The 24845-nt window shown below is 62.4% G+C and overlaps 10 protein-coding genes across 10 annotated transcripts; 9 read left to right on the top strand and 1 right to left on the bottom strand.

Moving 5' to 3' along the window:
- Positions 1-2766: 2766 nt before the first annotated feature.
- On the top strand, positions 2767-4363 carry COLE_07021 (uncharacterized protein; the record flags this gene model as incomplete). The annotated part of the gene is made up of 2 exons (XM_018426993.2): positions 2767-2939; positions 2974-4363. The coding sequence occupies 2 exons, from the start codon at positions 2767-2769 to the stop codon at positions 4361-4363; spliced, it is 1563 nt and encodes a 520-aa protein (XP_018275699.1).
- A 376-nt stretch (positions 4364-4739) lies between these two features.
- On the bottom strand, positions 4740-6173 carry COLE_07020 (uncharacterized protein; the record flags this gene model as incomplete). The annotated part of the gene is made up of 1 exon (XM_018424373.2): positions 4740-6173. One exon carries the CDS (start codon positions 6171-6173, stop codon positions 4740-4742), a length of 1434 nt encoding a protein of 477 aa, XP_018275698.1.
- A 1114-nt stretch (positions 6174-7287) lies between these two features.
- COLE_07019 (uncharacterized protein) lies at positions 7288-8717 on the top strand (the record flags this gene model as incomplete). Its single annotated transcript, XM_018425588.1, has 2 exons — positions 7288-7713; positions 8160-8717. The coding sequence occupies 2 exons, from the start codon at positions 7288-7290 to the stop codon at positions 8715-8717; spliced, it is 984 nt and encodes a 327-aa protein (XP_018275697.1).
- Positions 8718-8830: 113 nt separating this feature from the next.
- On the top strand, positions 8831-9529 carry COLE_07018 (uncharacterized protein; the record flags this gene model as incomplete). Its single annotated transcript, XM_018424372.2, has 2 exons — positions 8831-9066; positions 9109-9529. The coding sequence occupies 2 exons, from the start codon at positions 8831-8833 to the stop codon at positions 9527-9529; spliced, it is 657 nt and encodes a 218-aa protein (XP_018275696.1).
- Positions 9530-12257: 2728 nt separating this feature from the next.
- COLE_07017 (uncharacterized protein) lies at positions 12258-13240 on the top strand (the record flags this gene model as incomplete). Its single annotated transcript, XM_018424371.2, has 4 exons — positions 12258-12321; positions 12353-12585; positions 12617-12793; positions 12824-13240. The coding sequence occupies 4 exons, from the start codon at positions 12258-12260 to the stop codon at positions 13238-13240; spliced, it is 891 nt and encodes a 296-aa protein (XP_018275695.1).
- A 436-nt stretch (positions 13241-13676) lies between these two features.
- On the top strand, positions 13677-14709 carry COLE_07016 (uncharacterized protein; the record flags this gene model as incomplete). Its single annotated transcript, XM_065626516.1, has 5 exons — positions 13677-13727; positions 13778-14104; positions 14146-14254; positions 14287-14384; positions 14419-14709. 5 exons carry the CDS (start codon positions 13677-13679, stop codon positions 14707-14709), a joined length of 876 nt encoding a protein of 291 aa, XP_065482210.1.
- A 596-nt stretch (positions 14710-15305) lies between these two features.
- Positions 15306-16136, top strand: COLE_07015 (uncharacterized protein; the record flags this gene model as incomplete). Its single annotated transcript, XM_018425587.1, has 3 exons — positions 15306-15523; positions 15559-15683; positions 15808-16136. 3 exons carry the CDS (start codon positions 15306-15308, stop codon positions 16134-16136), a joined length of 672 nt encoding a protein of 223 aa, XP_018275693.1.
- A 589-nt stretch (positions 16137-16725) lies between these two features.
- On the top strand, positions 16726-18411 carry COLE_07014 (uncharacterized protein; the record flags this gene model as incomplete). Its single annotated transcript, XM_018420972.2, has 2 exons — positions 16726-17506; positions 17906-18411. 2 exons carry the CDS (start codon positions 16726-16728, stop codon positions 18409-18411), a joined length of 1287 nt encoding a protein of 428 aa, XP_018276252.1.
- Positions 18412-19669: 1258 nt separating this feature from the next.
- On the top strand, positions 19670-22394 carry COLE_07013 (uncharacterized protein; the record flags this gene model as incomplete). The annotated part of the gene is made up of 4 exons (XM_018419752.2): positions 19670-20260; positions 20517-20570; positions 20603-21646; positions 21690-22394. 4 exons carry the CDS (start codon positions 19670-19672, stop codon positions 22392-22394), a joined length of 2394 nt encoding a protein of 797 aa, XP_018276253.1.
- Positions 22395-23442: 1048 nt separating this feature from the next.
- Positions 23443-24777, top strand: COLE_07012 (uncharacterized protein; the record flags this gene model as incomplete). Its single annotated transcript, XM_018424161.2, has 1 exon — positions 23443-24777. One exon carries the CDS (start codon positions 23443-23445, stop codon positions 24775-24777), a length of 1335 nt encoding a protein of 444 aa, XP_018276254.1.
- Between the last annotated feature and the right edge of the window lie 68 nt (positions 24778-24845).

The raw sequence follows: 24845 nt of genomic DNA, 5'->3' as shown, positions 1-24845 counted from the left end.
GGCGGGAATCGTGTGGGTGGAACGAAGTGTTGGAGTCGGGTGTGGGAGACGGCTTATGAATGGGGGCGCGGCGCGGCGCCAAGCCTCTCCTGGCGGTGATGGGGGATGAGGGGCCGGATTTTGCGGGCCCGGGAGCGGTGTACACGACTGGGAGGGAGGTGGGTGAGTTGGGTAGATGCCACGGGAGAGCGAGAGGATGAAAGAGCGAGAGACAGGGAGAGAGAGAGTTGAGAAGAGTTGAGATGGACGAGGTTGATGAGGGAGGAGACGAGGTCGGGAGGGAGGGGGAGGTCTTTGGTAGTGCCAAGCTTTGCCCAGCCTCCAAGACTTCTTGTCTCCCTCGGCGGCCCCGCACGCCCTGGCCCAATCCTCCACCCCACCAAAGCATGAATGCACCGCTGCAGGTCAAACACTTGCCAATGCATGCTTGGGATCGAGCTGCGACAACATAGTAGCATGCACTAAAGTGCGCCAAGACAATCTGCCAATGTAGGCGGGATTCGGCGCACGAGAACACGCAAAGAGCAAGATGCGCAGCACTTGGCGCTCGCCACGTGGCTTTTATAGCCTGCGCCAATTCCGACTTCTTTCTCATCCTCGCAACATGAGACATGACCGATACAAGCGGGATACGCACGTCCGCGCCGAGAGATCCAAGCATCCAAGCAAGCACTCGGTCAGGCTGGGCGCGCTGGAGGGCGCCGCCGGGCGCTGGGCTGGGCGCTGGGCGCTGGGCGTGCGTGGACTCACCTGCCCAGCTTGCCCGGCGCGGAAGGGATGGAGCGTGCCAAGCCAACGTGCCTGCCTCGTCGTGCGGCCTAGTGCGGTTTTGCGGGCAACCATCGCCTCTCCCGCCCATGCCGCCACGCCTAGAGCCCAGCCGCCGAGTCGCTCAGCCGACCAGATACCGAGTGCGACACTTTTCGCATGTCACCCTTCCGCTCTACCTGCGCCTACGCCTGCGCTTGACCCACTGACGGCACGCGACGGTACGCGAGGCCTCGATGGCCAAGCCTCGGCGTCGGCGCTCATTTGGCCATGTACCTGTTTCCCACCGTCCGCCCAGCCTCGGCGTAGCCTCGAGCCGAGCCGCTGCGGGTGCCCCGACATTGCCGCGACGTCACCTATTGACCATGCCACAAGGGGTTGTCACTTGTGGCATGCAACGAATGGAGCGCTATACGCTGAACCGTGTCAATCCGCTCCACCCAAGTTCTCGCCCGCATCATGCACAAATCCAGCTCACAGGACAGCAGGAGCGCTTGGCTGTCGTTGGCGTGCCAAGCGGTCCCTGGCCCTGGTCGAGTCCAGCCCACGCCACTCCACGCCTCAAGGTTCAGTTGAAGGCCCACCCACAAACCTGCGTGATTAACAAATGGCCCACCATTTGACTTGCTCCGTTAAGTGTGGGAATACATGCTGGACGTCTCATATCCATATATGACGCATCATTACCTACCACAATCAAGAATCGCTCCAGAAACGCTTGCAGGCTGACGGCACTGCTCGCGTCAGGCTCCCAACGTCTAGCTTAGGAGGGCCCCGGTGATGTAAGCGCAATCCACGCTTTGGACGTGCTCGTTTTCGCTTGCATTCCAGTGGAATCCAACTGATCGCACTTGGTCATGTTGATGTGAGATGTGGCCAGCTTCGCTGTACCACCTCACGCGACAAAGCACTACATCGACCAACTGCTGAGCGAGGCAACACTTCTCAAACAGAACGAACGAGTGAGGTGCAAGCAAACAAATGCAATGAGAGTAAACGGGACGCACTAGGCATACCTGTTTCTTTCACAGGCCCCACAGCAGGTTCAAGATCAATTGCACCCGAGACACTCTGGGTCCGAGTAAAGTCTGCGCGGCAGGAGCCAGCACTGCTTATCACCACAAACGTGATTCCAGCCACGAGTGGTCACAAGACCAGAATGGCCAACTTGCGGAATGTAGCACATTGTCAAGTCCCAGTCAGTCTCTGTCATGCAAGCACTCGCCACTGGAATGCAATTAATCATATGTCGAACCGGCTGCCCACCAGTCTTCTGGCCACGGAACCACCGAAAAGTCGCAAGACCCTGTCGATCATGGCGTTCCTCAACCACGCGGTAATCAGCCGCAGTTTTTTGTTATTTTCTCATATTGTCATCAGCGCAGCTCCATGCTCCACTCCTTCCAAGACGCACCGCATCATCGCGTCATCGGCACTGCTCGGTCCGGGCACACGACCAACCACCGCACGACTTGCATCAGCAATATGCCATGGTCCATGTGCGCTGGCAGGCTCCGGCCGGCGACATGTCGCCATGCCGGCGACTTTGGGAAACGGAGATTTCGGCACGTGAGACACGTGAACGGGTCTAAGGTGGCGATCGTACCTGCCCGGGGATACTTTTTTATCTCGAGGACGGCTTTCTGCTGCTGGAATCGAGGCTCGGCGCGTACAGCGAGCGAACACCGGTGGACGGGGGATGGTCGGCGCGATCGGCGCAACGCAGAATCGCAGATCCCGTAGCTTGCCCCCACGAGATGAGACGAGGCAGACGACCAGACGACCAGACGAGCCTGACAGCCCCGGCGGGCTATTTCAGGTGGAGAGTGACTGACCCCAATCACGCCATGGGCACGCCTGCTCTTGGCGTGTTGTGTCATTTGCGCGATTCTGCGATTCTGCGATTCTGCGCAGCGAGCTCGTCATCGCTGGGGTACTGTACAAAAGATGCGCTGTGTCGTGCAACTCCCATCTCACCTCTACTCACACTCACTCGACATGGGCAAAGACGCAGAGACAAGATTCTACGGCGCGACCGTGGTGGGCACGCCCGCGGGCTCGGACAAGGACAACGATGTCGACAGCTTGCACTCGGAGGAGGTCCCGGGGCGGCGGCAGATTGGGCTGATTTCGGCCGTGTTCATCATCTTCAACCGCATGATTGGTACTGGGTGAGTAAGAACGAAGAAGAGTGGCTGACATCAGCGTCTTCGCCACACCCTCCACCATCCTTAGTTTGAGCGGGAGCGTCGGCATGAGCATGATCATGTGGGTCGTGGGCGCGATCATCGCGTCGGCCGGCATGTGGGTGTACATTGTGTGGGGCACGGCGATCCCGCGCAACGGCGGCGAGAAGAACTACCTCGAGTACTTGCTTCGGCGGCCGCAGTTCCTCGCAACGAGCGCGTACGCTGCAAACGGTGTCCTGCTGGGCTGGGCGTCGGGCAACTCGATCGTGTTTGGCGAGTACATCTTGCGCGCGGCGAACCAAGATGCGCCGGGACAGTGGACGCGGCGCCTGATCGGCTTCGCCGGCATCACCTTCTGCTTCCTGCTGCACGGCACGCGCCTCCGCTGGGGCCTGTACCTCCAGAACGTGCTCGGCACACTCAAGATCCTCATCCTCCTCGTGGTGGTGATCACCGGGTTCGTCGCGCTCGGCGGACACCTCAAGGTCCCGAAGCCGAACAACTTTAGCAACGCGTTCGAGGGCACGACGGCGAGCGCGAGCTCGTTCTGCCTCTCGCTGTACAATGTCGTGTGGGCGTTTGTGGGATACTCGAACGCGTCGTACTCGCTCAGCGAGATGAAGGACCCGAAGCGCACGCTGCGCATCGCGGGCCCCTTCGCCATCGGCCTCGTCACGGTGCTCTACATCCTCGCGAACATTGCCTACTTCGCCGCCGCGTCCAAGGAGGAGATCACGAGCAGCGGCACGCTCGTCGCCTCGCTCCTCTTCACGAACGTGTACGGCCGCAAAGCCGCGCGCGCGCTCGACGTCTTCGTCGCGCTCAGCGCCCTCGGCAACGTCCTCTCCGTCATCTTCTCGCAGGGCCGCGTGAACCAAGAGCTCGGCCGCGAAGGCATCCTCCCCCTCTCCAAGCTGTGGGCGTCGAACAAGCCCTTCGGCGCCCCGCTCGCCGGTCTCGGCCTCCACTGGGCCATCTGTCTCATCACCATCTTCGCCCTGCCCCCCGGCGACGCGTACAACTTCGTCATCAACACCATCTCGTACCCCCTCTCCGTCATCAACGCCGTCATCGCCTTCGGCATCGTCTACCTCCAGTTCCGGCCGTACCCGGACTGGAAGAAGCCCGGGTGGGGCGCCGTTGCCGCCGCAGCGTTCTTCGGCGCAGCAAACGTCTTCCTCTTCGTCGTCCCCCTCACCCCGCCCCCGGCCGGCGGCGAGCCGTACACCTCCCTCCCGTACTGGACCCACGCTGTCGCCGGCTGGGCCGTCTTCGGCATCGGCTTCGTCTACTGGCTCCTCTGGGCTCACGTTCTCCCCCGCGTCGGCGGGTACACGCTTGTGCGCCAGAAGGAGATTAGCTCTGACGGGCTGGTGCGCAACGTCTTCCGTCGCGTGAAGAACTAAGCGGGTTGTGGGGGTGAATGGCTCTTAGATTGTACCATAGGCCTATATTTTCAATGACATTAAGCATTGCATTTGTGCAAAGTGGGTTGTAAAGCTGAAGTGTGTGGGTGTTCGTTGAAAGACATTTTCCAAAGTGGTCTGTTCTACTGTAATTAGTTTCGCATTGCTCGACATCACTCTGCCCTGTAAGCTAACACAGTGGGATGGCGGTTTGACTCCATTCAACACACGAGAATAATTGAACATGCCGTGGAATACAACAAACTATAACGCCAGTATGTAGGCGAAGGTGGAGTCTATGATGGCTGTACTGGTGGCAACAAATGATGAAGTATATACCCACGGACAAAGCACCCTCTAGCTACGGGCACTTTTATCACTCTGCGGACCGGATAGCCCCGACCGCAAGGTCCATCTCGATACTCGATACGAGCACAACTCGAACTTTTCGTTCAACGAGGACGGCGAGGTAGTCCTCCACTTTCAACCCAGCGCAACCAGAGCTGGGCTGATTGCTGTCGTCCGAGTCGATCGGGACAGGCGGGATTTCGGGACTTTCAGTTGAGGGCAACCCCTCCATTTTGCTGATAGAGATGTCCCCAGCCGGCTGCAGACTGAGACTCGTGAGGGCCGCAATATTGTCGTTTCCCTGGCTCGCTGGGAGCATGGTCGACGCACGGGCTGGTCCCTCCCAGGCTGGCTTCAAGCCCAAAGTGCCCGGGCGGATGGTCTCATTGGCCTGCAAGCCAAATCGTCCAGGGCGCACAGTCTCCTCGGCCTTCAATGCGGACCGCGCGGGGCGCAAGGTTGCATTCCCCTTGAAGGTCAGCTTGGGGGGAGGAGGGGGGGAAGGGCGCTGAGGTTTGGCCGCCGCTGCGCCTTCGGAGGGAGGAGGCGTGTCGAGTTCGGTTGGGGAACCGCAGCGCTCGTAAACACAAAGGTCGGGGTCGAAGTCGAAGAGTGCAGCACCACTCTTGCCATCACGCCAGGCGTTCACATCAATGGCGGGACGCTTCGGAGGACTTCCGCCGCCGGCAGGGGAACGGCGTTTCTGCGGCGAGGTAGAGCGCGGTGGGGTGCTGAGTTCGACAATGTTCATACGCGGAGGGCGGTAGGGTGGTGGTGTGCGCATGCGACGGCGAGGCCGAAGAGGTGGGGGGTTGAACACGGCATGGCGAGGCGGGGAGAGAAAAATGTCAATAGCTGATGGATGCAGCGGAGGAAGCATAGGAGAGGAGAGGAGCTCGAGTGCCGTTGCAAGGAAAGAGATGAGGCGCGGCTGGTCTGCCGGGAAATGAGGCGCGTCCTTTGTGAACAAGTCACTGATGGGGAGTGAGCGGGGATTGGTAGACAGAAAAGCGACATCTGCTTCCAGAGCGATTGTTTCTGAATCGAGGAGCACCGCTCGGGCGACAGCGGGACCGAAGGCTATCCAAGCGAGATAAGTGCGGTGACTCTCGTGCGCGGCTAGGAGGGATGTGAGAGTGCGTGCAATCTTGATCTTCCAAAAGGATGGAATTGGCACGGCCGAGGAGGTGCAATCGCCAACAGCGGCAATGCGCTCTTCGTGAGCGGCGGCCAGCGAGGGTGGCAGGGGTGATCCGCGTTGAGCGAGGGCGGCGAAGACTGATGTGTCCGAGAAGGCGGAAGTGAGGTGGTCGGCGATAATCTGACCCTCAGCTTGAGGACGCAGTCGCTTGGCCCGGCGAGAGAGACGGCGCGCGACGTCTGTTGATGGAGAGGATGTAGGGGTGATGTAGGAGGAGGAGGACAACGGTGGTGGGGGAGGGGATGGTGGTGACGAGAGCATTGTTGGTGGCGCGGATGAGGAGGATGAGGATGGAGACATGAAGAGATGAAGAGATGAAGAGAAGAGAGAAAGAGAAATGGACAAGAGGAGGATGGTGGGACAGCCGGGAGGAAGGTGGACAATGATCCACGTTGGGTGATGGGATCGCTGGTTGACTCAACCATCCGTCATTTGGACCACCTCCACCTCCACTCTGCGGAGTAAAGTGATCCCGCTGTCCACCACGTGGACCACGTGTCTACACGTGACATCCACATGTCGCACTCGGCGCTTCACATCATACGCCCGCGTACGCGCGTTTCTAGGCCTCAATCGCGCCATCGAACTCTCGCACTACTCTCGGATGCATGCGCACGCTTACAATCGGTGCCTTCGGGCTCCCCGTCACGCCGCCAGTTCTTACCCGACCGCTATTTGTGACCGTTGGCGCTCTTTCAGACTCCAGGCACCGCGCTAATGTCTCTTGATCTGGCCTCGGGCGAGGTTTGGGTTTCAATGCGTTTTCCAGCCAGAGATATGGGGCCTGCTGCCAGAGATTTTTATTCACTGGTAGCGCGATGTCCAGGTGTTTTTTTGGGCGACGAGTGCGAACGCGTCAGTCCGTCAGTTGTAGCGCCTGCACTCCGCACTCTTGGTCGGAGCGAAGGACACGAGGCCACGAGTCCCCGCCAAAAGCCAGAGTGCACAGCGTTACTCTCCGCGAGCTGGCCGGTGTCAATGTCTCGCTTGCGATGCGCCGCAGCGCCGCAGCCACCAATTGCCACCAAGTAGGTATTGTTCAACGTCGACCGCAGTGGCCGCATGCAACGTGCGAGATGGAGGCGTGCCTGGCATGATAAAGGGATAAGGTGCCTGTGGTGCCTGGAAGGATAACGCCATGTGCATCCACACACAAGGTCTGTGCGCGCCGAGATTGCCGGATGGACGCAGGGAGGGATGGGTGATGACCGGCAGATGAGCGCCCCTGCCCTCGCCCTGAAATTCCACACTACCGCCACGAACGCTCCCATCACTTGTCTTCGCTCTCTCGCTCTCGCTCTCCTCTCCACTCTCTTCGCAGCGCAGCCATGTCAATCTCCTCTCTGCATCATCGCCCATTTCCCTTCGCATACCCATGGACGACGCCCCGCCGTCATATTCCCACACGGCGCCGCTAGGGCCAGCCTCCGCCGGCGCCGCGCCGCCGCAGTACAGCGCCAGCAAGCGCCTCGTGTTGTGGTGCGCGGACGGCGGGCGGCGGCGCGCGCGAGACCTCACGCACGACCTCGCGCCGCCGACGGCCATGCGCAAGTTCTCCCTCGATAACCAGAACATCACGCATGTCCGGCACGGCGACGACGGGTGCAGCCTCACACCGCGCGCGATGGGATACGTCCTCTCGGGCAAGGTCGAGATGTGGAGCGCTGCGCACCGCACGCAGGAGTACCATTGGGGTGGCGAGCCGAGCGACTGCGCGTCTCACTGGCGTCTGGTGGGTGCCACTGACGGCGCGTATATCCGCCGCGATATAAATGCTGTCGTGGACCTCGCTCCCCAACAAGTTAGTAAAGCTGAGAAGGCGCTGATGTAAGCGTATACATCCGAATTTGGTGGGTGCGCGCGAGGTGCGGACCGGGAAACCTGATCGGGGTCTTCGCGCCGCACTCACGGCCGATGGCTGTGTCGCTGCTTGGCATGTGGAATCGGCAGAGTACGCTGCGGTGGAAGAAGAGTGTCTGTCACGATTACCCGCGTTGGATCATGGCGCCGATGTGTCATTCAAAGAGATGAGCAAGGCGGAGGACGGCATGCACTGGGTGCGATGGGCGACAGCGGCCGTTAGCGCTACCGCAGCTGCTGGCCGAAAGCAACACACCGGACGAGTACTCGATTTCGATGTAGGCAACGTCGTGGTTGCTCTGAAAGAGAACGGCGAGGTATGGGTGTGCGGAAGAACGCTCGAATGGCGAATAGTGAGTGCTTCGTGTGAGTCAAACTGACAGAAAGCTATGCGTCGTCGAGCAGCCAAAGTCCGTCAAGGTCGTCGCCCGCGGCAGCCTCGTCGGCCTGTATCGCCTGCCATCCGACGACCAGCGAGACCGACCTACGGCGTACGTCGCGCACGTCGACGCCCGCTATGTCCGGGTATATCCCGTCCGCAGCGAGGGCGAAGGCGCGTTTGTTGAGATGTCCCTGCATCCCACAAGTGAGGGGTACCAGGGCTCGGCGCGGACGCAATCGGGCGAGGTTCACGCGTGGGCGCACGACTCAGAGGTGCGGAGCGCGTCCGCGTCGGTCTTCACGGAATCTCGGCCGCCGTCGCGCGACACGGCGTCGTCGCGAGCCAGCCGCGACGACATCGACGTGTCGTTCGCAGCGCCACAGGTCACAGGACTTATCGAGTTGCCGCATACGCGCGAAACCCGCCTCTTCCCGGTTTCTGTTGGGGTCGGGTGTGCGCTGTGCGTTATGATGGACCCAGAAGAGCGGGATCGGAAGCGGCGTGGGCTGATGATGGGCTTGGGGCTGTTGGGGAAGAGCCGGGGCAAGGAGAGGGCGTTGTAGTATTAGCAGTGCATCGGCGATGAAGTGTATGAGCAGCGATGAAGAGCCAGAGTTGCAGCCAACAAGTCGCCATATCGCCATGGCATCGCACAGACAGATTAGTTGTTTGTAAAATGACTTGCGCACGGGCCTTGGTGCGCATCGCTCAAACATCCCACAACATCACATCTCATCATCTCATCATCTCCACTCCTCACCTCTCCCATTCACCTTTGCTCTCCACCCCTCCAACACCCCTCACCACCCCCATGAAGGCCTTCTCCGCCCACTTCAGCAAGAAGCGCAAGCGCGCGCACGAGGCCAAGTCGTCCGTCCCCCCGAGCGACCCAACCGCCACGCCCCAAGCAGGGTGAGTTGTCTTAGCGCCACGCCCAGCCCTTCTAAACTCCAGCCCGGTCCACGCCCCCACATCAGACGGCACGCTGATCACCCCGAGCCCCCTCCGCGTCGCCCTCGGCTACTCGGATGCGCAAGAGTACGCGTACGACGACGTAGAGGAGCTTGAGGACGAAGAGTATGAAGAGCACGCGTATGCCCACGCGCGAGAGCACGCGCGCTCCGCGACCCCCGAGACACCACCGCTCATGGAGAACGAGCTGGAGGACGATGACGAAGACCTTCTCGCCCGCCTCCTCCGGCGCGAGCGTGAGTACACCCGCCTGCAGGTGTACTATGAGGAGCTGCACAGGCGATACGCGGACAGCAAGGAGCAGATCGCACATCTCAACCGACAGGTGGACGCGCTGGGGGCGCGCGTCGAGCGCAAAGAGCGGCGTATCCGCTTGCTGAAGGTTCTGGCGATTCGGCGGTAGTTGTAGTGTTGTAACTTGCACCTCTAGCCTTGGTATGCACTAGACTGCCTGGGTGTCAACGGCGATTGGACGATGCCCGCGTCGGATCCATGCTCCCGCATTCCATCGATCTTTCGTTGACATCGTCCACTGATCCATCCATGCCAAATCTACGCCGCTATCCCACGCTCCAACGCTACCTGCAACAACGGCGTGCGCGCGCGCCGACCCCCGCGCCCGAGCGCTCGCGCTCGCGCTCACCCTTCACACTCCGCCCCTCCACTCCACTCCCATGGAGCCCCGACACGCCGCGCGCCCCCGTCTCCGCTGAAGCCTTGCTGGGGGCGGCGCTCCGCGGCGCCGGCGCGAGCCGTCTCGACCTCTCCACCGCGCTCGCGCACGCCCTCTCCGCCCCGCTACAGCGCAAAGTGTGGTCGGCGGCAGACCACGATCTCGCGGCGCTGGAAGCGACCACGCCAGACGGCGTGAGCGTGAAGCCGTTCCGTCTCTCGTCCATCTCCGGCACGCGCGACACGCCAACGTACGAGGCTCTGGCGCGCGCGCGCGCCACATGGCCGCTGCACGCCCTCGGCGCGCAGCCCGACATCGAGCGCATCGACTTGGCCGTAGGCCGCGCAGCGTACCCCTCTCTCCACCTCGACGGGATCTTACACGTGCGCGCGGCACCCGACATCCTGGACCTAGAGGCGCGGATGGACGCGCACGCCGCACGCACGCTCCCGCCCTCGGAGGTACGCGCCGCCGCGCGCACCCTCGCAGACCTCGACCTCCCCTCCTATCCTAATGGCACGGTATGTCTCCCCCGACCGCGCTGACGGCAGCCCGTCGGCCTCGCGCGCGCAACCGATCCCGCAGCGGCACGCACCCTCGCGGCACAATGGCACGCGGCGTACCGCACGGCTCTGCGCGACGCAGCGGCGCACACGCTCGCGCAGCTTCTCGTCGCGCACGAAGCTTGCGGCGCAGTCCACGCCGCCGCCGTCGTCGGCGGCACCGTCACCCGCTTCTTCGTGCTCGGCGGCCGCCGCGTCGCGGCAGATATGGGCGGCGACGCCGCGCCGCTTTTTGCGCGCGCCGGCGTGCCCCTCGCCCACGTCGGCGCGGGGGAGACGCTCGGCGCGCCCCAGCCGCTCGCGTGTGCGTGGGACATGTGCGCGCCGCTGCCTGAGGTCGCGTTCGGCCCCGGCTTCGCGCGCCTCGCGGACATGTTGCGCGCAGCGGAGGCGCGCCTACGCAACGGGCCACACACGCTCCTCCAGGACGTGGTGGGGGCTGTGCACCCGCATGAAGGGGAAGCGGGGCAGGCGGGGGCGGGGCAGGCGGAGACGCTCGCGCAGTTCCTTGACGGCTCGGTCCGTGTCGTGCCTGTTTCGGCGGACGAGATGTCGCAGCTGATTGACGCCGCGCGGTGGATTCCGCGCGCGATGTATAAGGCCCTCGAGAACCTTACGGCTGGGTTTGGGGCGCAGGCGGCAGCAGAGAAGGCGGACGCCAAGGTAGATGCGCCGGACGCGGGCGGCAAGCGCGTGGAGAGCGCTGGATCTGAAGACGGCGCCACTGTTGTGGACGACGACGCCGACCTCGCGGGCTTCAAACTCGGCATGGCGGGCGGGACAGAGGACGAACTCTTCGATCTCGAAGGCGACTTTTTCGTGTCTATCGACGGAGTGGATGTGCATGTGGATGATTCAGCCCATGCCGACGTTGTCCATGCGTCGTCTGAGGCCACGCCCTACACCACGCCCGAGATCACGCCCAAGACCACGTCCGAGAACACGCCAAGCACATCTGAAGCGACAGCATCCGACTCCCCAGCCGAGCTCACTCCCCCCGCCACGACCGCATCACCGCTCACACCGCCCACACCCTCAACCGAGGCCATCGAACCAGCCGCCAAGACACACACCCGCCTCCCGCCCCACCTCGCGGCCCTGCAAGCGCTGTATGACCTCGAAGGCGACGTCGTCAAGACCTCCGAAGTGACTACCAAGGTCGATGTGCCCGGCACACGGCCGCCGCCTGCCCGGCCCATGGGCTTCCGCGGCTCGTCTGGGGCAGGGCCGCGGCGGCCGGGCGAGGAGGAGAAGTAGGCAGAGGCTCAAAAGATGGAGCTCGCGGATGGAGCTCGCGGATGGAGCTCGGGGTTGGCAGTATGTATAAGCTGTAGGAGCAAGCTTGATGGGCGCGAGCGGTGGTGCGCTCAGAGCTTGCGCACTGGACTTGGATGCGACTGCCACGGGCGTATGTGCACGACCCCGGGCATGAGGGTGACATCTAGACGTCGCGAAGCATGTTCACATGAGCCGACGTGTGCGCCTAGATCTCAGCGTGTCGGCTCTTACGCCATTCGGCGCTGGGGGCAGCTGGCGAGATGGAATGCGTCGCAGCCGACATGGGAGTCGCACCCTCGGCGACTTTCCCACGCCTATCTTATCCGTCGGCATTCTGCCCTCTCTCCTCTTCTCATCCTCTGCTTTCCTCCCCCGACTCAGTCCTGCAACTCAACATCCCGCACCTGCAGCACCCCCAATCCGCGCCCAGCATCTTGGACCCTCCCTGCCAGTCAAGCAGAACAGCGGCTTGGCGCGTGGAACAAAGGTCGAAGCGGTGGCGCCCGGCGGCCGACAGGGTACCTGTGCTCTGGGGCACGTGTGGCGCTTGATCGCCCAACCCTCGCTTGCCCTCATAAGCGTGGCATGCTCGTACGCCAGCCTCTTCCCCACTCACCATGGCCGCCCCCCTCCCTCTCCTCAAGACCTCGCTGCTCGCCGGCACCGTCGGCGTGATCACTGGTGCGTGTGCGCCGTGCGATGCTGACGGCAGGCGCGGGCTCGGGCATTGGCGCCGCCGCTGTGCGCTGCTTCGCGGCTGCAGGCGCCAAGGCGATCTACGCGTCCGACATCGTCGACCGCAACCTCCAAGCCGTCGCGGACGGGGTCGCGCAAGAGGGATACGAGAGCGAGGTCGTCGGCGTCAAGACGGACGTCACGAAGGCGGAGCAAGTCGAGGCGCTCGTGCGCAAAGTCATTGCCGAGCATGGCCGTCTGGACTGGTTTGTGCGTGCCTTATCGTCTGGACTGACGCCAGTTCGCCAACGCCGGCATCGTCGACTTTGAAGTGCTGAACACGACGACGCCCGAGGCGCTCACGCGCATGCTCGACGTCAACGTCGTCGGCGCCTTCAACTCGGTGCAGTGGGCCGCGCGCGGCATGATGAACCCGAGCGATGCCAAGCCCTCTCCCGGCGGCAGCATCATTGTGACCGTAAGCCCTTGATCGGCGTAGCTCACGCAGACCTCGCTCGCCGCCACGTTCGGCGGCATGGGCGCGCCGGCGTACACGATTTCGAAGCACGCGACCGTCGGCCTCGTCCGCGCCGCCGCGACCAACCTCGGCATGGCGGGCACGGGCATCCGCGTGAATGGCGTCGGGCCGGGCCCGACGGCCACCGCGATCGGGCAGAACAACATGCGCGGCGCGTCGCCCGCCGCCATGGCCGCGATGATGGAGCGCGCGCAGCACGCCGCCGCGGACCCCGCGGTCATGTCCGCCGTCGCGCCGCCCGAGTATATTGCGCAGGCGGCGGTCTTCCTCGCGTCGGATATGGCGGCGGGCATCAATGGCGAGAACATCATTGCGGACAAGGGCCTGCGCCAGAAGCCCGACCCGTTCAGCGGCCTCATGTTCAACCCTAGCATCGAGCCTCTGTAGCGTGTGTCGACAAGTTGGTGGCGCTGTAGAGAGAAGAGCCAAACGGTATGAATGGCAGAATGTGCAGCACACCATGTCGACGAGGTCGACGGTCTGATGGGAAGGTTGCCTGTGGATCCGGCGTTGAGTGAGATTGATTTGACGTCATCGCCGAGGCACGTCGAGCGCGCGCCGTGTGATAACGGGGACGGAGGTGCAGAGTTCCAGAAGGATGCATGCGAGCGAGGCCGTACGGCTGCGTGGGTAATGGGGCAACAAACAAAGTGTGGGAACCGGAAGCGTGGGCAGAAACAAAGAGAGTGCGACAATACATCGGAACGCCTCGCGGTGGCGCGGTGCGACGTCACATCGTCGGACGTCGTCCCAGCGCTCGCATTCTATCCAGGTCAGACTACAAGACACGTCTAGCCGTTCTGTTCTCTTCATCTTCACCACCATGGCAGACGACGTAGGCACGCTCATCCGCGAGGTCCTCCCCCCTGTGCCCGTGAGCCATCCCACTCCTGAACTCACCATGTCATTCTGAACTAATCCCAGGATGCCCTGCGCACCAAGTACGCGCCGCTCTTCACGACCGACGACGTGGGACCCCTCGACGCCGTCCTGGAGAAGGAGTATCCCGAAGCGACGCGCCGCCGCCGCGCGCTCCCCGCCACGCTCGCGGCCTTCTCGGACCTCAGCGACCAAGCGGCCATCGACGCCTGGCTCACGCAGTACGCCGCGGGCGTCAAGGCCATCCACAACCCCGATACAAAGTACGACACGTACCTCCCGAGCTGCTTCTATGCGTGGCTTGCGCGCGAGGGCGACCACGACCTTAGTCACAACTGGAGCGAGGCGCTCGCCGTCGCGGGCCAGCGTGACGTGCGTCTGCGTTCACAGACACCCTCCATGTCTGACACCAGGTCTCGTACACCGATAGCCAGTTCTTCTTCCCCGTCGCGCTCGACGACCGCTGGGCCCTCGTGCACATCAGCTACGTCGAGGACCGCGTGACGCTGTTCGACCCGGCCGGCGACGGTGAAGAGGTGCGCCTCCCACGACCGGGCTAACACAGGTCTTGGACGTGGTGCAAGCACACATCGCGGCGGCGGACAAGGCGCACTACGGCAAGACGCACCGTCTCGGCGCGCATGTCCTTTCCGTATGTCATGGGCTCGGCTCGCTGACGCTGACAGTGCGGGCGCGTGTCCAAGGCCAACTCGGCGCTCGTGGTGTGCGCCGCGCTCGAGGTCTTCCCGTCCCGCCACTACCGCGACGAGCGGAGCGCCGCGTTCGACCGCCTCGCCGAGGCCATCGAGGCCGACACGCCGCTCGCGGAGCTCGTCGGCGCCCAAGTCGATGTGGGGGGACAGAGGGCGAGCGTGCGCGGAGGTATCCGTGCTGCGCTGCTTGACCGCGCCAAGTTTACGTGGGCGACAGGCGTGCCTGTGAATGCTGAGGGCATCGCGGTGCTCGCGAAGGCGTAGTAGTCCGTAGACGATGCAAGATTTAGGTCTGGGCGGGCTGAAGATTGCAGAGGAGTGGAGAGAAGAGGGGGATTTCAGGTGACTGGTAAACCTAACTCGAATGGTGGGCAATTTGGCTCACCACGTACCACTTGCGCATCGTCCATCTCGTCGTCGTGCAGAACAAGATACTAACCTGGTAGGTCCCCGTACCTCTTCTTACTCATACATGACGTGCAGTTGACGTTCGGGGTACGCTGCTCCTCCCAACCCAAGGTGGCGCGATCGCATCCCGGCGTCTGCTCGATCTTGTCAGTTTCCCAGCATTCCGCATCCGGCCTTCTTGGCCTTGACGACGACAACGGCATCGGCTCACGGCTGCATCCCCCACCACTCCGCACTGCTCTCGAGAGTACAGCACCCAGCTCCGCTTCTGCTCGCATCGGTAGTCAAGCGCGTTCGAAACCGCGTCGAACCTAACGCCGAGACTCACACGAGATTGCACCATCCGAGTTTTGCGACGGTCGGCCCATTCCAATCGTGCCACCGGCAGGCAACTGGCATCGGCGCAAGCATATAAGATGGCGCAGAGCGCGGCCACACTCCCCCACACCACCATGACAATCACATACCCCTCCGTCATCTCCGTGCCGGGCTCGGCGCAGCGCAACATCGGCACCGTCATCGAGTGTCTCGAGCCGCTCGTCAACGGCCCCGTGCCGGCGAAATACGTGCTCGAGCTCGCATCGTTCCCGTACCAGCATATACGGGGGTACGCGGCGCAGTGGCCGCACGTGCATTTCTCGGGCACGGTGCGGGACGCGGACGAGCTGGAGTGCGTTGAAAGGGGTGGAGGGGGGCTGACGACAGGAAGACGCCGATGGAGGGCATTCCTGGCAACATTGCGCCGCCAGAGAAGCTCGATATCGCGATTCAGGAGGACTGGGACGCGCTGTTCAAGACTGTGAACGAGCCTTTTGATGGTGTGATCATGGGTGCGTAGAACGGGCCGACGGCATGTCGCGCCATTGCTCTGAACTTTGAAGCAACCCTCCAACTCTCCAACCTCTACTCCTGCTACCTTTCCCCCCCTTCCCCTCGATTTGTCGCTCACACCAGTCAACCTCGTCCACTGCACGCCCGAAGGCCTCCCCGAACACGTCTTCCGCAACCTCTCGCCGCTGACGCCCGAGGGCCGACGCGTGCTCGCCCCCGGCGCATGGATAGGCGTGTACGGCGCCTACCTGAACGACGACGGTAGCTTCCGGTCCGACGGGGACGCCAAGTTTGACGCCGAGTACATCAAGGGCGTGCACCCGTCGCTGGGCTTGCGGACACCCAAGTCGCTGCGTGCAATGGCGGAGAAGTGGGGATGGCGCGAGGAGAGTCAGAGTGTTGTGGCAAAAGGCAACCTGTTTATTGTGTTCAGGGCGACCATCCCGAACTGAAGAGAGGAGGGTAGATGAGCAAGAGATATCGTAAGAAGAGTACAGAGAAGAGATGCAACAAGTCGAGAGAGGATGGATGTGAATGACACTGAGGAGATGGGGGATTTGGTTCCGTCGGCAGCGGATAATGAACGTGCGATGTGAGACGCGGCTCGCCCAGCCAGCAGCGTCCTCGCACTCAAACACTCTCCTCGCTTGTGCAGTTCTTGCTGTTCTCCTCCTCCCTCTCTCTTTCCAACTCGCGACATCTGTCCTAGCATAGCTTGCCGCCATCAACAAGCATCTGGACGCTGGCTGACCGTCAGACGGCTAGAGTAGCACAGCTATTAAGAGTGTTGATTACACAGGGTGGACCAATCCAAACAGAGCATTCCCCGCACCGGCAACGGCATCTCCTCCTCCTCCTCCTCACTCGTCTCACTCTTCACTTGTCCTCCTCTTCATTCCATCCCACTCTCCTTGTCATTCTCCATTCTCCCACTCTCCCAGTCTGCTCGTCACAACTGCTCTCCCTCATCCCTCATCCCCCATCCCCCATCCCCCATCCTCCCCTCCACCCTCCCACCCCCCCCCCCCCCCCGCCCCGCTCATGGCGTCCACCGCAGACGCCTCGGCGTCACACCCCTCCGGCGTAACCCCATCCTCTACGGCCTCAACATCCTCCAGCAGCACAATCCGCGCGTCCACCTCGCAATCTAATGGCGCCCCCGAAGCTGGCCCTAGCCGACCACATGCGCCAGAAGCACACGGAGGCAGCGCTCCACGGTCCAACTCGCCCCCGCGTGAAATCACGCCCCACCTCGACTTGGCCACGTACCCCACCCCGCAACTCCTCCGCCTCCTCGCACGTCTGCTGCAACAGATTGCCAGCAGTAACGATCAGCTGCGCTCCGAACAAGCCGACGAAGGCGAGGAGGCCGACGACGCGCACGAGCCGCCACCGAGCGACGCAGCTTCGCTTGCATCGGCGACAACCTCCCAGTCACGCTCCAGCACAGTGCACGACTCCCCTACCAATGAGCTGTTCCATGACGACCCGCCTCCTGTCGACCTCGCCGCCGGCGACAAGCTGTTCACCGCCTCCAAGGCATCACTCTCACAGCCCCAGAGCATCCTCTCCTTCCATGCCCGACACGTGCCCTCGATCAGCATTGAGGCATACCTTCTCCGCATCCTCAAGTACTGTCCCACCACGAACGAGGTCTTTCTTGGCCTCCTCGTCTACTTTGACCGCATGAGCAAACTCGGCACGCCCGGGGGCGTGGGCGGCATCAAGGCCGCCGTCGGGCCGCGCGGTTTTGCCATTGACTCGTACAACATTCACAGATTGATCATCGCCGGAGTGACGGTGGCGTCAAAGTTCTTCTCAGGTGAGTCCCCTGAGATCCGTGAGATCGCATAAGACCCGGCAGCCTGCAACCGGCGACAGATGCGGGGCGGCGGCGGCGGCGGCGGCGGAAGACCATGCGGGGGCCATTGTGGTGACGACGATCGAGCGTCGTCTACGGATAACAAGGGGACAAGGACACATCTGGCCGCTCTTGTGTGTGAGCGTCCTTGTGTGTTGTTGTGCCCGGCCCCGCGCGCCCCCGCGCCTCCTCCCCCCTCCCCCACCCTCAAGCTTGGGTGCGTCATTAGCTGTATCGCCACACCGTCGCACAGCTTGACCTAGCTGCCCACCACTCGTGCATCTCCTGGAAGTCGTCTCATGATGTCTGCAGCGCCATGCGCGTTGCCCTCGCCCCCCCTGTTCGCGCCACTGACATCAGACGTCTTCTATACGAACTCGCGTTACGCCAAGGTCGGCGGGCTGCCACCCACAGAGCTGAACCAACTCGAGCTGCAGTTCCTCCTTCTGAACAACTTTACGCTCATGATCCCGCCCGATGAGATGCAGCGGTACGGCGACCGCCTCCTAGCCTACTGGCAAGGGCGGGAGGAGGACGCCGGTGTGTCACCTGAGGTGGCGGGCGAGCTGAGGCGGCAGGAGCGCGAGCGTGAACGCGACCGGCAGCGCGCCGCTGAGAAGCGGCCGTCTCTGCAGCGCGCGTCGTCGCACCAGCCGATGGACGTTGACAAGACTGGGACAGGGCCGACATCGACATCGACGGCGCCGACGACGCCCGCCAAAAATGCGAGCCCGACCAAGCTTGCGCGCTCGGCTTCTCTGCCTCGCCGCCCGCCCAGTGCGGAGCGCAGTGCTAGCGCGGGGCGTCCTGTCGTGTCATTCGCCACGCCTGGGTTACGGGAGGGTGGGGTGGTCGGAGGGCAATGAGCAGCCGGCCGTTAGCAGCAGCAGCAGCAGCAACGGCGGCAGTGCAGCAGCAATAACAGCATGAGCATGTGAGAGGACACCAGAGGGAGATCGTCAATGTATCTTGGGAGCCTTTTCAGTGCTATGATATGGGTTACACAGTGTTGGAGATATTGGCATGTCTCGTGGCCGGGTACGAGTGGTCGTGTTCTCGTCACTGCCGATCGTTGCCGACTGCATTGTGATGATATCGGGCGTTCATGAGTGGCCACCAGCTTCCAACCAGGCGCTTGCATCTGCAATAATCAGCACCAAGCTAAGCACAGCATCCATGCGTAGTCGTTCCGCAGCTGCTGAGCCGTACGAGAGGCGTTGAGACTAGCCGACCAGGATGATGCCGGCCAAAGCGGCGGAGTGCGGGCGGTGAGCGGTGAGCGGCGTTCCTGTGCATCTCCGCACATTCATTTGCCTCCGCGTCCCCGGGTATCCGCCACCCTCCTCTTGGCTCGGTCTCGGCGCGGACTGGCTGACCCATCCCGCCCACGCACACGCCCAACCCACGCCGAGAGCGGAGAGCGGCGCAGCCACGCAGGCCGCGCAAGCATACTATGCCAGCGGATGACTGGACCGTGGGCACAGTGAGAGAGGGTCTGGCGCCTTGCATGGGCTGAGGGTTGCGTGATGGATGGCGTTGTCGCGCCTGGCGTTTTGATGGCCAATCTTCCTTCTTCTCCATCGTCTCCTCCTCATCCTCCTCATCTCCTCATCTCCTCACCGTCGCCCTCGCCCTCGTCCTCGTCCTCGTCCTCCTCAAACCTCCTCCCTCCTCTGCCGTACGCTCTCCGACATCGGGCCCCGCCGCTTGCTCCCTTATCGCCATTCGCCCCCCATCCAGGCGCGCTCATTCAGTTGTCCAGGCCCCCGAGCATTCCCTCCGCCTCCACCCCCTCCCCCTCCTCCTCCCCCGCCTCTCCTCCCTCATTCTTCGCTGTCTCTGATCACTGTCTCGCTCTCGCCTGTGGCAGGTGACTGTCGCCAGATCCCAATCTCGCATTCAAAGACTCGCTCGACCTCGGTCACTCCGGCCCATCACACCTTGCCCATCCGCAGTCGTAGACTCACGCGCCAAGTCTTTGCTCCATCACCCCCTTTCTTCATTCCTCCCTCGGTCTCTCAAACTCTCTCTCTCGTCTCATTCTTTCCTACTCCATCACCACCGCCTCACACTCCTTCTACCCCCTCTCACCCCCCTCCGATGTGCACTCACCGCCGCTAAGTCATGCCCGCGTCCCACGACCACGCAGCGCGCGCGGCGGCCCTGCAGGACGACGCCGAGCGCTCTGGGCTCACCGCGCCGTCTTCGGGGTCAGAGTCATCGCGTTCTCTTGATCAAGATCGCAGCATTGACTACGGCCTCGCAGCCCCAACACCATACAACACATTCATCGAGTCCACTGCATCCCAATCCGACAGCGTCTACATCGGCGCCCCCACCGAATCATTCCTCTCTGTCTCCGATGGGCAGTACCTTGCCCCCACCTACTCTGGACACCAGTCCAACTATGAGGTGCCGCACTCGTCGCGGCCAGTGCCCGCACCCCCGCAAATACGCACCAATGACTCTGATTACGACCTCGCGCCAGTCATGAGCCCCGACACGACGCGTACCACCCGTTCCAGTCTCACTCCCGATCCAACTGGCACCGGGAGGCTCAAGAGCCTCGGCTTCTTGGGGCGCCGCAGCTCCAAGACTGTCGTTGACCGCGATACATTACGTCTCCAGCAGCTCGGGTACGATGCCGTGCTTGGGCGCAACTACACCTTCTGGTCGTCGCTGGCGTTGGCATGGCTCAACATCAACTCTCTTCAGGTGCGTCACCCGCCCCGCCAAGCTTGCGCCCCTTCCCTCCTATCCGCCCTCGGCCCATCCACTCTGCCCATCCTCGGAAATCAACGGCGAGGTTTTGCCCTCGTCGATCTACAGACCATGGGCATGTCCTCGCTGCTGCTGCTGTCTCCGCCCGCTGCCTATGGCGCGCATCGCCGCCGGGCGGAACTTCCCAATCCTCTAATGTCTCTTCTGAGACATTGGTCATCAATTGCCCGAGCAATCAACTGACAGACAGGGAACCATCTTCGCCGTCCCGGGCGCGTATCGGTATGGCGGCCCGGCTATGATGGTGAGCAGACCTTCCGGCGGAACTGACACCAGCTGGTGGCATGGCCGTTGTCGGGGCTTTTGAGTATGTGCATGGTGTCCACCATGAGCGAGTTGGCATCCGCATATCCCGTGGCTGGCGCCATGTCCTCATGGGCATGGAAGCTCACGCGCAATGGTATCGGTGGCGAGCGATACTGGGGTTGGATCGTAAGCGCGTTCGTCATGGGTGGCCACATCGGCAATCTCGTCCTTGTGTCATGGCAGAACACGACACTCATCACTGGTACCATGAACCTCGCGTACGGTTTCGAGCCAGAGTCATGGCACCGCTTCCTCTTCATGCTCGGCATCGTCACGACCGTCGGCTGCGTCGGAACTACACATTGGGGCAGTTCTCCCCGGTACTGGAAGTCGGCTGCTTGCTTCACGCTCGGCGCATGGCTTTGCCTCTGCATCGCGCTTGTCGCCAAAGGCGTCACCCACCGCACGTACTCGAAAACAGAGCCGGCCATCTCCACCTCTTTTGCCCCGTACAACAGGACTGGCTTCAACAGTCGCGGGCTCGTGTGGCTCCTCGGATGGCAAAACTGCACGATCGCCAACGGGTCGGACATCTGCGCACATATGAGTGAAGAAACACAGAACCCAAGCCGCAGCGTGCCGAACGCCATGACGGCAAGTATCGTTGTTGTCTACACCCTCGGATACATCTCCATCATTTTGCTTTTCATCAGCGTCAAGCCGACCGACGCGGCGCGCATAGCAGTAGAAGATTTTCCTGTCGGACACATTCTCCTCGCCGCTGTTAATGAAGAGTACGCCATCGCGATCTGCTCCATCATGGCCATCGTCCTCTGCATCCAGCTCCAGGCTCAGCTGCAGGCCAGTTCGCGTTTCGCTTTCGCCCTCGCGCGTGACAACGCCATGCCCTTCTCGCACGTCATTAAGCGCACCAACAAGTACAAGCAGCCGTGGGTCGCGACGTTGTTGTGTATCGGTCTGTGGGCACCGTGGTGTCTCCTGTGGTTTGCGAACAAGGACCATGTTGTGCCTGTCATTACGGCGTGCGCGTCCAGTTTGAGCATGCTGAGTTATGTGAGTACGAGCGAGGCGCCGCGTCAGTCGTCGCTGACTACAGGTCATCCCAATCATCCTCTACCTTGTCAGCAAGAAGGACTTGCAGCAAGAAGGGCGCACGAGCTGGTCGCTGCGTCGATTCTCGCGTCCTGTGGCTGTCGTCGGCGCGCTCTACTGCCTCGCCGTCGTGACAATGCAGATCTTCCCGACAAGGAGCCCCGTCACCGTCAACAGCATATCATGGACGCCTGTCGTGGTGGCCGGGACGCTCTTAATCTCATTCTTTACGTGGAAGCTGTACGGCTCGCGGCACTACAGCGGCCCGATCCGCGCGCTTACGAAGTGGGAAGCGGGGGTCGAGCTCGACCTCGACTCTACATTACAGATGAGCACGCAGCGCCCGACGCATACGGTTCTCAACCCCACAGAGTACAGCAAGCCACGCAGTGCGCAGCCCGAGGTGCACAGCGCAAACACGGTGAGCGTGAACAGCGCGCGCACGGCAAGCGTAGCGAGCGGCGGCGAGTGGGCGGCGGCACCGTTCTCGTCGGCCGACAGCGAGGTCGCGCGCGACCTCGGTCTATCCTACTCCTCTGGGTCGGCGACTTCACATCCGTCGGGCGGAACGGGCGCGACGCGCTCCACGGGCCCGTCGGTGAGCTTTGCGTTGAATACGATGGGACGAGTGCCGGAGGCGGACGATGAGGGCGACGGGATAGGCGCGGGGCCGCGCGCAGATCATCGTGGGCGTGGGCGGTCCTTGTAGTTGTAGGGATTGTAATGTTACGGGTTCTTTGTGTGCGGGTGTGGCGGCTTGACCCACCACTCACTAACACATAGAGATGCTGCCATCTTCTCTGATGCCAACATGACCGCCTACGATGGCGTCGCAAGGTGACTGCCGAGGAAACCTTTTCGCAACATGCACAGTAGTCGAGTTGCATCTCAAGCTCACCACGTGTACGGTGTTGTGCCTGTGCCGTCGTCCCAACATCATATTCCTACGGTACCCCGCATCCGTGTACTGTATTTTCTGGGTCGCGTTCCTCGATACCTCATTTCCATTACATGTCGGAATCTTGCTCTGCCACAAACCCGCCACAACCCAAACACGACTGCGGGGCCTGGAACGACACCAACGGCTGCTCCCACTAAATAGAGGACTAATCCGATGGAATGCGCGGCAGGGGGCGTGCACGCCAAGCTCTGGCTGTCGTCAGTCAAGTGATGGGGTGCTGGTGAAACACTCGAGATGCCTCGATGCCCTCGATACTGGGCAACAATGGGGCGGACGTCCGTTGGATCGGCATCGCAGTACAGCATCACAGAGGTTGGGAACGGTAGAGATGAGAGAGCCTTGTCGTTCCGCCGGCCATGCAAGACGGCCATCGCTGCCAACTCCAAGACATTGGCCAGACATTTATTAAGAGCAATACAGACATGGCCGACGGAACGAAATGGGGGGAGAGAGAGGGAGGAGAGAGTGTGGAATTCCAGGGAACAATAAGAATGGGAGCTTGGCAGGCGCACAGACGCCCAACACACGCGTTGTTTCCCTGTGATCCCTGCGCTACGCCCTGCGCCACTCGCCGCCACAACGCTACCGTCTCCTCCCTCTGTCTGGATGCCATCAGCACGCTCTCTCTCTCTCTCTTGGAGTACTCAATGCACTCGATTCATTCTCTCTCTCTGTCTTTCTCTCTATCTCGCTATCTCTCTCGTTTCCTCTTTCCTCTTCTTAAACCCCATCCTCTCGCTCCCCAAAACACCCCGCACTCTCCTTCGACCCCTCTCCACATCTTGTGTTATTCACCATGGTCATGGTCGCGTACATCGCCGCCATCTTCGCGCTCCTGCAGCTGGCTGCAGCCGCCGCAATCCCCCACCACCCCCACCACCCCCGGCACCCTCGTGCAGCGCACGAGAAGCGCCAGGACAACGCCTACCACGCTGTCCACCTCCCCCTCCTTTCGTACAACCACCGCATCTACGACCCCGCCTATCTCATGCTGAGCATGAAGCTTCCTGCCATCCTCGGACGTGCCATCCAAATTACCCACAAGTCGTGGGAGATTGGCACCCTCACACAGGCCCTTCTCGAGGTCTACAACCCCCGCCTTGCGCCGTGGGCATACAGCGACGCATCGTTCCACAGCGCCCTCGACCGGCGCACCACCACGCCGATTGAGGCCGCCCGCGTCGCCGCCGGCTTCCTCGTCAACTACGACTTTTCTGGCGCCCCCGCTTCGGGCGATGTCGACGCCATCCTTCTTAACGGCACGCCGCGGGCGCTTGTCGACGGCGCCGGCTCGCTCGGCGACCCGTGTGCCCTCGGCACCGCGACTTGGGTTCTGGCGCACTTCGCCGATAGCCTCGCCAACACCGGCACCCCGCTCGCCACGAACGAGCAGTATGCCTGGGCCGTCGGAAACCAGCTCGCGTACCTCCAAGCCGGGCCGCGCTCGGAGAACGGCACGATTTCGCAGCGCGAGGACCACTTCGAGCTCTGGGCCGACCAGGGATACATGATTCCGCCGTTCCTCGCATACCTCGGGCTGACGACGAACAACACGCAGCTGCTCGAGCAAGCGCTCGACCAGTGGCTGCTCGTGTCGTCCGCGCTGCTCGACACGAACCACAACCTCTACCGCCACTTGAACACGTGGGACACGCGCTTCTGGGCCACCGGCAACGGATGGATGCTCGCGGGCCTCATGCGCGTCCTCGGCAGCATTGAGGCGGCCGGCGGCGGGCTGGACGCCAAAGTGCGTGAGGCGGAGGCCATCGCTGCGCGTGTCTTCCAAGCCCTCTTCGACCGTCTTGACGGCGGGCGCATCCCCAACTACATGGGCGCGGAGACTGACCCGCGCTACACCGCCGGCGACAGCGCCGGCACCGCCGCCGTCGTCGGCGCCTTCTACCGCTTCCTGGTGATGCGCCCCGACCTTGCCGGGCCCATGAAGGGCGCGGCGGAGCAGGCCTTCGCTGCCGTCGTGGACAAGATCGACACGGACGCCTGGCTCACCGCCGTCGTCGACCCGCAGGGCACGAACGGCTTCCTCGTCTACCCCGACCAGAACACGCGCTCGCCCGAGGGCCAGTCCCTCCTCGCTGTCATGTGGGCTGCGCGCACTGCTGCTGGCCAGTAGTGACATTCTCATTTTTGTTTCTCCGCGCCGGCGCGCGCCTTGTATTGATTACCGGGCTTTAGTGTATG

Source organism: Cutaneotrichosporon oleaginosum, assembly GCF_008065305.1.
Source record: "Cutaneotrichosporon oleaginosum strain ATCC 20508 chromosome Unknown ATCC20508_contig06, whole genome shotgun sequence".
NCBI lineage: Eukaryota > Fungi > Basidiomycota > Tremellomycetes > Trichosporonales > Trichosporonaceae > Cutaneotrichosporon > Cutaneotrichosporon oleaginosum.
Note: the sequence above shows the minus strand (reverse complement) of the source record. Positions and strands in the feature narration are given on the sequence as shown.